At 59.4% G+C, this 10591-nt stretch overlaps 2 protein-coding genes across 2 annotated transcripts in view; one reads left to right on the forward strand and one right to left on the reverse strand.

Moving 5' to 3' along the window:
* The window catches only part of DTX4 (deltex E3 ubiquitin ligase 4), a 31226-nt gene extending 23966 nt beyond the window's left edge, over window positions 1-7260 (forward strand). The window contains exon 9 of the mRNA XM_074998128.1: window positions 955-7260. Coding sequence (XP_074854229.1) covers window positions 955-1188 — 234 coding nt within the window. The 3' untranslated portion in view covers window positions 1189-7260. The remainder of the gene's footprint in view (window positions 1-954) is intronic.
* A 738-nt stretch (window positions 7261-7998) lies between these two features.
* MPEG1 (macrophage expressed 1) lies at window positions 7999-10272 on the reverse strand. The gene has a single exon (XM_074996071.1). The coding sequence runs from the start codon at window positions 10270-10272 to the stop codon at window positions 8113-8115; it is 2160 nt and encodes a 719-aa protein (XP_074852172.1). The 3' UTR covers window positions 7999-8112.
* Window positions 10273-10591: the final 319 nt, after the last annotated feature.

The following is a 10591-nucleotide window of genomic DNA, read 5'->3' on the forward strand; positions in this document are numbered from 1 at the left end:
TGCCGAAAGAAGAGCGAGAGATGATTTGATAGACGGCTTCAACTTCCTGCGGGGGGCTCTACAGAGGATGGAGAGAGGCTGTTCTCAGGGGTGACAGTGGCAGAACAAGGAGCGATGGGCTGAAGTTACAGAGGGAGAGGAGTAGGTTGGATACTAGGAAAAACTATCGCGGGTGGGTGCGGAAGCACTGGAATGCGTTGCCTAGAGAGGTGGTGGAATCTCCATCCCTAAAGGGTTGTAAGTCCCGGCTTGACAAAGCCATGGCTGGGATGACTTAGTGGGGGTTGATCCTGCTTGAAACAGGGGGCTGGACTTGCTGACCTCCTGAGCTCCCTTCCAGCCCTCGGAGTCTGATTCGATGGATGATGATGGGGATTCATGTGAGATCTGAGCCTGGTTCAGCCTCCTTTTAGGGGTCAAGCTTTAGCCTAGGGATGTGCCAGTTCCATGCACTGGCAAAAGCCCTAAGGGGGCAAGAGCCCACCTTCTTGGTGGCTCTAATGGGAAATCAGAGCAGGTAAAACCCCTGTGCTCCACAGCAAGTGAGACCCAATTGAGCAGCACTCTGGGCACAAGAAGCCAATACAGTGTTGGCTCCAGACAACTTTTAATCCCCCAGTTAAAGCCCCACAGAGATTTTATTGAGTTTTGACATGAAAATGAACTGATGTTTCTTTCCTGCTCTCTCTGAATCGGCTGGTCATACTGTGTTGCAGCATTTTGTCTGGAAAACTCACTGGCTTGCAGGAGCGGTCGTGAGAGGCAGCTTGAGGTTAGGGATGGGGAGCCAGGTTGGTCGTGCTGGGAATAAGCACATCAGCTGAGTGATCAGCCATGAAGTAGTTTCTGGGGTTATCGTTTCCTCCGCCACCATTAGGTTTCAGAGTTAACGCTGCATCGGGCTGTATGTGCCGCTCCAGGGGTATTGACCCTTTCTCTCCTGCACGCCTCCAGGTGTTGAAGCTGCTGCTAGTGGCCTGGGACCGGCGCCTGATCTTTGCCATCGGTACCTCCAGCACCACCGGCGAGTCGGACACGGTGATCTGGAACGAAATCCACCACAAGACGGAGTTCGGCTCCAACCTCACGGGCCACGGCTACCCCGACGCCAACTACCTGGACAATGTGCTGGCTGAGCTGGCGGCCCAAGGCATCACCGAGGAGAGCGTGGCCCAGGAGAAGGACTGAGCGCCGAGGGCGTGGGGAGGAGACGGCCTTCCACTGTGGCAGGAGGAGCTCTGCCATAGGGCGGCGCCCCACGCTCGCCGCCTCCCTTCTGCCCCGATGCCTGCACCCTCCCCCACCTTCTCCCATTGCGGTGCAGCTTTTTGGCACCAGTGGCACCCCTGGGACGCGTGGCGTGGTGCAGGAGGCCCCTGGTGCCTCGCCATCGGGCGTATCCGTGGGGCTGCCCCCTCACCCACGGTTGCATTCATCTCGTTGCACTTGGCTGGGACGGTCGGGGTGGGGGTCGAACCGCTAAACCCTGTGAAGCTGAACGGCCTTGTGGGAGCTGCTGCCGAGGCCCATGGAAATGCCAAGGATTCAAACCAGTCCCAGTTGTCTCGCCCGGGTAGGAGGCTGGTTGTGTGTCGTCATGTCGCTGCTGCTTTCATGTTGTGGGCTCGGTGTGAATTAGAAATGTGTCGTTTGCAGGTCTGGGACCCCTTCCTCCCCTCCCACCTTGTCCCATCTCCATGTCTGGTCAGAGCCGAGCCTACCGTCTGCCCCGACCTGAGCCCGGGGGGAATGGATGTCCCAGCTGCTGGATGCATTGCAGACGGGGCCAGGCTGCCACCAGTCTGGAGCAGAACAAGTTCCTTAATGATTCAGCCCGACCCGTATCTGAACATGGCGAGTGCAGCGGCTGGGGATCCCTGCTCCCTTCTGTACAGGCTCAGACCCAAGTCTGTGTCACTTGTGGTCCTTCGGCCACACCTGGATGCGCTGATCTCCTTGTACCTGTGAAGGAACCGGGCCCCAGTACAGGCTGTGTCTGGTCCGACCCCATGCAGGGGAGGTGTGTTAGGCTGCAAGGGAAAGCCAGGTCCCATTTCACCCTCTCCCCCAAAATAGGTTCTTGGAACTGTTTGTACAGGGCAGTCCCCCCAGCGTGGATCTAAATTTATATACCTCCTGTTTGAGCAGGGGGTGGGGTTGTTGTAGATCCGTACGTGTATCTGTCTCCTCGCATTGGGAGGTGACGCCGGCGCTCGGACCCTTAAAAGGAAGCGGTACTGAAGTTAGAGCTGGAGGACACGTTGGCTGGAGTTTGCCCTCCCCGGGGGCCAGGCGAGCCAGGCAGCCAGTTTGAAAAGGAGGAGCCCAGTCAGGGTTGGCCGTGTTTCAAAATGACTGCCGCACACACACACGCACACACACATGCAACGCGGTGGGCACAAACACACACCCATCAGGCAACCCTGTGTTGTGCCCAGGGGCCCGTGTTCCTCTTTCCTCCCCTACCAAGGTCCGGCGGCAACAGGAGGGCCTTGGCAACATGGTGGCCCAGTAAAATCTTATCTCCGTGAGCCAGCTCAGCCCCTGTGGTCCTGCCACCTCGTGGCCTCTTTGCAGCGAGGGAGGTGGGTCCCATGGGCTATGCGCCAGCTCCCGCCCTGGTTGGGAGACGGGGAAGGGGTGTGAGGTGGCTCCCTGCTGGATCCTGGCCCCTCTCCTGGCTTGAGGCTCAGGTTTGTAGATCCTTGGGCTTTCCTGGTCCTCGCAGGCTTTGTGAAGTCCCTGTGGCGGGAGGCAGAGGAGGGGAAGGCAGGCGATGGGCCCAGGTGGCGGCAGGTGCGGTGAGAATGCAGGGGTAGGAGTTACAATTGGCTGCGGGTGGGGATTGCCGGAGCGGTGGCCGGTGCAATCGGCAGAGGAGAATGAGGAAAGACCCAGAGACTTGGCAAGGCCTGCCCGGGCTGCCCCAGAGCGTTCGCAGTGGCCCCCTCGCAGCCCTGTGTGAGGAGCCATTCCAATCCCAGACAGCCTGGAAACCCCCTTCATTGCTACAGCAACCCCTCCCTCCGCCAGCAGCTGAGATTGTCCTCCCCTTTCATCCCCCTGGGGTGCAAGTGCCTCGTGCTCCCCTCCTTTGAGTTCCCCAAGCTTATTCCAAGGGTGGGGGAGGAGTTATCTTCCCTCCACCTTAGAACAGGGGGAAACTTTTAACCACACCATTTTCCAGTGCAAAATGCAGCAGCGGAAACATTTTCTGTCCACTGTGCTGGCTGGTTTCAGGCAACAGAAAAAAGAGGAAATGTTTCCTTTTCCCCCAGTGAAACAACGGCTTTTTTGCTTCCTAATCACTTTGCAATTTTTTTTTTATGTTCAAAACTTGATTTGCCAAATTCTTGGCTTTCTAATTTTTTTCCCAACCTCAAGCAACCTGAAACCCACGTTTAATCACACGCATCTGTCTGTGGAGATACACCACTCATAGAGCTGGAAGGGATCTCATTCGATCCACTCCCTGGGTCTCTTAGCAGGACTAAGCACCATTTTTTTTTTCCCTTCCCCATGATCCCTAAATGGCCCCCTCAAGGACTGGTCTCGTAACTCTGGGATTAGTAGGGGAATACTCAACCACTGAGCTGTCCCTTCCCCTGCTGTTGAGTTCCCGCACTCTGAAAGAATCCGTGTTCCCCGCACTCCCATCTCTTACATCCCGAGTTCATCTCCAGTCCATTATTCCATCTCCTCTTGGTGTATGTCAGTGTCCAGTCTATTCTTCCAGGTCCATATTCCTCCTCCAAGCCGGTAGGGGCCTGTCTACACCGCCGAGTTCTGTTGCCGAAAAGTTTGATTGGGAAAAACATCTGGTTCCGGTGACAAAACCAACCCTCCACCCCCACAACCACCTGTCCTGTTTTTCCTCCCTGTATTGTCAACCAGCCGGTGTAGACTCTGTCTGTGGCTCCCCCAGTATCCCACAATGCCTGTCCTGATGGCTGGCTCCAGGCCTGCACCCCTCCCCTTTCAAAGCTGGGGAAGTACCTGCCTGCTGACTTTGGGGAACACAAGAATGCTTGGGCTGCTCCGGTTCTGCCCTGCCCTAGGAACGCAGCAGCAGGCAGACAGGAGACGGGCTGCCGCGCCACTTTGAGGTGCCTCAGCATGGAGATTCCCCATGCAGCTCCTAGCAGCTGAGATGGTTGGGAGGGAGCTCTAGGGGAAGCCTGAGATGCGCAGGGAGCAGCTCTGCTCCTGCCTCGCTGCCTGATGGGATACGCACCCACCATGCATTGCTCACACCATCAATGGTGCTGCCAGTGTGGACATGCTTCCTTATCAGGAAGTCACCCTCCGGCGAGTTTTGGTGGCTTTCAGGTGTCAGCCTAAGTTTTGTCATCACAGCTCAGGCGTGTGGCTCCTAGGGAAATCTCTTGCCACATGCGCTCTAGAATCACTGTCCCACTCACGCCGTTTGACCACCGCTGTGCCAGCACTGAGCAGCCTCCAGTCCAACGTGGCTTCCAGGCTAGAGGCAGAGGGTTGGAAGGGGTCCCCTATGGGCCCCCTGACTGTTCCTCTCAGGGAGGGGCAGGATACTAATCCCTGTCTTTTCCCTGCCCCTCCAAGTTGCTTTAGTCTTAATTCCTAAGGAGTTGACACTTTCTCTGGAAGGACCCCAGTGGGGTGCGGCGGCCAGACCGTGGGAAGGGCGGACCCTGTCCTTGTGTGTCCTCGTGGGGTGCGGGGTGTGGCGGCAGCCCAGGGAGGGGCAGTCTTGCTGTTTATCGTGTTCTGTTTGTGAACGGTGCGCTGTGCCTGTCTCTGGTGTGTTGCCACTGTCCGCCTGGGGGGGGGGGTTGTATGTGCCAGTTTAATAAATGGAGCGCTCTCCTGCCAGGCTGGAGGGGCATTTGCTATCTGCGTCTCCCGGGCCTGTCCGTGTGTCTTTTGTTAGCTGTTTGTGGGAGCACTGGCGCCTCTTCTTCCCCGGGAGGGTAACCCAGGGCTGAGGGGGAGTTATGGAGTCTGGTTCCACCCCGGAGCTAGCTAAGCTCCAGAGACGCTCGCTCGGCCGCAGAAGTAAGCGATTCCCTCGTCCGCCTGGTGTGGCTGATCATCAACAACGCTGCTAACCAGCCGTGCGTACCCGTGAGTTGAGTTGAAACTGTGCTGTGTGTTGGTCTGTCCGAACGGGCCCTCCCGTCCTCCCCTTTCCCAGGTCGTGATCCCTCATGAAATGGGTGATGAATTCCCTCTACCTCAAGGAATCCGTCGTGCCTCCCCGCCCCATCTGCCTCCAAGCCCATTTTGTGCATCCTCCTGGCTATTTACGTGCAGGGCCCAGCAAATACTAGCATAGGTTGAACCTCTCTCATCCAGCACCCTTGGGACCTGACCAGTGCCGGACAATATCATTTGCCAGCTTACGGGAGATAATATTGTCTAGCACATTACCAACGCTTACTGGGCTGTTAGAAGACATTTCAGGGTAAATTACATGAAATGATTACAGCTAAATAATAAATAAGGGTCCTGCCTTGGGCAGGGGGCTGGACTTGATGGCTCTTTAGGTCTCTTCCAGCTCTATTCTATGTTTCTATGATTCTGTGAAATAACAGCCTAGAACACTGAGAGCCAGGCCTGGTGGCTGGCAACAAATTTTATGGGATTGCAGGAAACTTGGGCACGCCGGCGATACACGGTTGTCTGGCTAACTCAAATCGTCCCACATTACGGAGGTTGCTGGACGAGAGAGGTTCAACCTGTAGAGAGCATCCAACCCTGGGGCTGTTGCCCTAGAGAAAAGCAGGTTCCCTCTATGCAAAATCCTTTTGACCTAGGAATCTGTCCACTCGCCCTTCCCAACACATGCTGCATTTCATAGACTACAACAACCGTATACAGGGATATCTTTTTTTTAATTTTTTTTTTTAATGCATCGCTGCCTGTGCCATTAACTGCTGGCTGAAATAAAAGAGAGAAGCAGCATCTTTCTCTGTTCTATTCTGGTAACCCGCCGGAGTTCACAGGGAGAAGGTGGTGGTGGGCTCAGAATACCAGGTCACTTTTCCATATCCCAGTCCTGGGAGGCTGTGCCTCCTTTGTGGGGTATAAACCAGCCATAAGCACCCGGACGAGGGTAATGTGAGAGAGAGAGAGAGTGTGTATTTTTGAGAGAATACAGCCTACCAGCAGTTCTGGTCTTGTTTTTCTGGATGACCCCAGGAGCTCGAGGGGGGGATGGACAGAACCGCTCACTCTTGTTTTAGGTTTGTTGCACAAGTGAAGATGATCAGCAGCGGATGTGGTACAAGCCAGCAAGGAGCTATTTAAGGAGCTGGCAGGGCCCCACAGTGCAGTAGGCCAGGGCCTGGCAGAAAAGTTATGTTCCTCTTGCCCCCGCTCCTTGGCTTTTGTGGGGGGTTTGTGCTGCCCGCCAGGGTTTTAATGAGGCTGTCTGTCTGCTGCCACCTGCTTTCAGCTTCTCCCCTCCTCTTGGCTGCTGCTGTAGTCCACACAGATGGTGTGGCGGCCAGCTCCATGCAGAGGAGGCTGCTGCGGCTTGTAGCATGTGAGGCAAGGGGAGGCGAGGGCGCCCTCTAATTTTTTCCATCCATGGGTGGAATAAATTTTGTTACATGCACAAAGGCCTGTTCCAATGTGCACCACCCATAGAAACGCTGCTGGCTGGGGGGCGCTCTGCTAATCAGCTGGGCAATACCTGTATGTCTCCTGGGCAGCCGCCCCCAGTGCTCAGCTTCCAGAGAGGCTGGTGTTCCCCCGGGTGGAAAGGTGACCCTAAAGACTGGCCGGATGCTGCACCCACTGTGGGCACAGGTGAAGTGAGGGGTGTGAAGCAGCGTGTGCCGGGGATTAGAGAAAGGGGCTGCACCCAAGGGGTAGGGAGGGAAGCTTGGGAACACAGACTGGGTGTATATACCCAGCCCTTGGTGCAGGGTCCCTGGCCTTGCTGCACACAAGGGGGGTGTTGTTGTGGCTGCTGGCTGAGATGGCGCTGAGCTGGCTGGTCCCACTCTGGAGATCCCGGACAGCCCTGGGACAGACACCTGTGTAGGCCGAATCCCGGCCCAGCCGGCGATGGCCGTAGAGAGAGGCCCTGCGTGGTTCCCCTCTCCCCTCACCGCCTGGGCGCTGGGAAGGGGCTCGTGATTGGAGTCCCCAGTGACACCCCAAGGGAGCTGGCTGCCAGGCTGATCTCCTGGGGGTGAGCTGGCAGAAGGGGATTCCTGGGCAGGAAGGGGCAGAGCGGCTCTAAGCGGGTCCCGGTTTTGGGGGGGGGGGTGTTTAGTGAGATCCCAGCACTGTGGCGCACCTGGGTCCCACCCTCCTCTCCTTGCGCTGTCTGGGAGCCCTGACCCGCCCCCCTCTCCACTGGTGACTCCTTCCCTGCCACCCCGCTGAGTTAATCCCACCCCCACACAGGGGCCTGGGGGGAGGTCAGGGACTTGGCCCCTCTGCAGCCAATCACCAGGGTCAGAGCACAGCCAGGCCCTGGCTCCCTCCACCTCAGCATCTCCCTGAGGTGGAATGGAGGGTTACCCCCCTCCACCCCACGTGCCTGCAGTGGGGCTCCAGGGGGCAGAGCGGGGTGCAGCAGCTCGAGCTCATAACGCAATGGGGGGGTGCGAGGCAGCTGGTGTCTGGCCAGCAGGGGGGAGGGGCTTGGGGGGGTCCCATGCGGGGGGGAGGGGAGCGGGCAGGGCTGCGGGGGGGGGGGAGGTGTCTGTGGCGGGGGGGGCGGGGCTTGGGTGATCCCATGCAGGGGGGAGGGCAGTGGGCAGGGCTGCAGGGGGGGTGTCTCTGGCCAGCGGGGGTGGGGGTGGGGTTGGGGGGGGTCCCATGCAAGGGGGAGGGGATCGGGCAGGGCTGCGGGGGGGGGTGTCTCTGGCCAGCAGGGAGGAGGGGCTTGGGGGGTTCCCATGCACAGGGGAGGGCAGTGGGCAGGGCTGCAGGTGGGTGTCTCTGGCCAGCGGGGGGGGAGGGGTTGGGGGGACCCATGCGGGGGGGGAGGGAATCAGGCAGGGCTGCAGTAGGGGGTTGGGGGGGGTAGCTCACAGATCTGTGCAGCAGGAAGCTGGTTGAGGTGCCCGGGTGCAAGGGGCTTTCCCCAGCCGTGGGAGGTGGGTGGGAGGGGGCTTATTCTGTCTGGCTCTCTGGGTCTGCTGGGCTTCTCTCCCCCAGCTCAGCAGCAGCGCCGTACGGGGCTGTCTCCGGGACCAGGCTCTGCCCCTCCCCCACCCTGCGGTACCCCCTGGCCTTGTACCGCCGCGAGCCATAGATGGCCGCGGCGATGAGGAGGGCCAGGCCGGTGGTGATGCCCGCGGTGACGCCGGCCGTCTCCTTGCCTGACAGGCCTCCTCCCACCAGCCCGGCGGCCCGGCGTGTCTCTGCCGGCTCCCCGAGCCGCCACAGCTGGGTCTGGGCATCCTTGACCCAGGAGCGTGCTCCATCAGCGCTGGTCACCAGGATGGTGTCGGTGGCCGCCGAGGGCAGGGCAGGGGGGCGGGTGTAGGGAGGGAGCCGGGCCTGAGGCAGGGCCCCACCTGAGAAGATCCCGGACTGGACGCAATATTCCACCTGGCAGCTGTCGCTGATCAGAGCCAGGTGCTGGCTGAATCCCACGGGGCAGCGCTTTGGGTAGGGGTCATCCAGGGTGCCCCGGTGGCCCCCCACCAGGGGGTTCCCAGACTGGCAGCTGAAGAGCCCCCCAAAGGGCACAGAGTACCTCAGCCCCACCTCGTAGTCCCGGCTGACGCAGAGCTGCAGCTGGTCGAACAGCCTCAGCTGGAAGAATCCGGAGGGGCAAGACTGGGCGTTGGTCATGGGGTTGATGCTCCGAGAGCTGAAAAGGCCCCCGAAGAGATACCCCGAGTTCTCCGGGACCTGGCCTCCCGCCGTGCACCAGTAGGCACTGAATTGGACCCTGGACAGCCAGAACACGTCCTTACACACCCTGCGGCAGAAGATCCCCAGCACGCAGTCGTGACGGCATTCCAGGTGGCTGTAGCCTTCCTCGCGCTCCTGGGTGCTCAGCCGCACCGGGATGTAGCCGGCAGGGCAGGAGAAGGCCTTGGTGAGCGGGTTCCTCTGCTCCAGCCCCTGGCAGAGGATAGGCGCATCCGGCCCCATCAGGGGGGTGCACTCCTGATAGGCCCCCCCGAAGGTGAAGTTGGTCTCGGCCCCTTTGCAGGAGCCATCGTCGGTGTTGGCGTGGAAGTTGAAGTTGGGCGAGGCGGCGTCGGTGCAGCCGGGGTAGGTGTTGAAGGCGTAGTAGCGGCGGGCGGCCAGCTCCACCCGCCTAGCAAGCTTCTTCACCGTGGGGCTGGGTAGCTCCGACAGGCTGCTGGGGGTGATGAAGAAATGCAGCGGCAAGCCGGAGCGGTCAATCGCCACCAGCTGGTTGGTGGTGCCCTCTTGCCAGGCCTTGAGGGTGATCCCTGGGTAAAAGGACACGCCACCGATGCTCTCCACCCTGGAGTTGGTGCGGTTGTCCAGGTACTGCCTGGTGAAGGTGTTCTGAGTGCTCAGGGACCCACTGATGGTGGAGTCGATGATGGCGTGGAAGGTGACCCCGGCCGAGGCGGTGATGGCGCTCCGTGTGGACACGTTGTCCTGAACAAAGGTGGATTTGATGTGATCCTCTTGCACCAGGCTGGCCCCAGCGTCTACCGAGGTAATGACGTGGGTGCCGTAGTTCAGCACCAGCATCTCCGCCATGTAGTCGGCCATCCGGCTCTGGTTGTTCTCCAGGTGCCCAGCAATGGCCACCAGCTGCTGGCGGAAGCCCTTGGCCAGGGCTGCTGCAGGGTCAAACTTGGCCGTGTAAACCAGGTTCCGGACCTGGACCCGGGTGGTCACAGCCTTGTCCTTCACCTGGTGGGTTTTCACCTTGTGGAAGTCGCTGGAGAACTTGCCGTTGAGAGAGGAGTAGAGGGAGACCTCGCCGTTGACCGAGGCAGCGGTGGCGCTCTGGTAGTCCATCCAAGACTCTATGATCTCCGAGTTCATCTCTAGGTTGCTCTGCTTGCGGGGGATGGTGAAGATCTCGTCTGGGATGATGTAGGACCCGTCCTCTGTGGTTTTGCACTGGGTGTAGCCTAGGCCGATCACGCGCCCCATATCCAGGTTCCGGAGGTTGTCCCAGCCCCCGCCAGGCAGCACCTCCAGCGCCGGGAGCTTCAGGGCTTTCTTACACTCCTGAAACCTCGCAGGCGCTGGTGGTCCTGGAGGTTTCTCTGCGCCCATCACCCAGACCACCAGGCCCCAGGACAAGAGAGCTCCCAGCAGCTTGCTCATGGCTGGGGAGAAGCAGCTGTGAGCAAAGAGACGGGAGCTGTGTGTATGTGCTGGTGGCGTCGCAGCTCCGAACCCAGCTGTCTGAGAGTTCCCCTTTTCTGTGCTCCAGTTGATGTGTAGGAAGAGGGAAGTGATAGTGAATCCCAGGGTGACCCAGATGGTGCGGGTGGGGCTGGGCAATGTCCCCTCTCATTTTTTCCCACCCGTGTGCAGGATAAATTTTATGTGCAGTGAAACCTGTGCAGGTGTGCACCACCCCTACAGAAACATGTCGGCTGTGGGCGCGTCCCCCAGGGCCAAGATGCAGCCGCCTCTGGGG

This window comes from Carettochelys insculpta, chromosome 6 (genome assembly GCF_033958435.1).
Source record: "Carettochelys insculpta isolate YL-2023 chromosome 6, ASM3395843v1, whole genome shotgun sequence".
Lineage (NCBI taxonomy): Eukaryota > Metazoa > Chordata > Testudines > Carettochelyidae > Carettochelys > Carettochelys insculpta.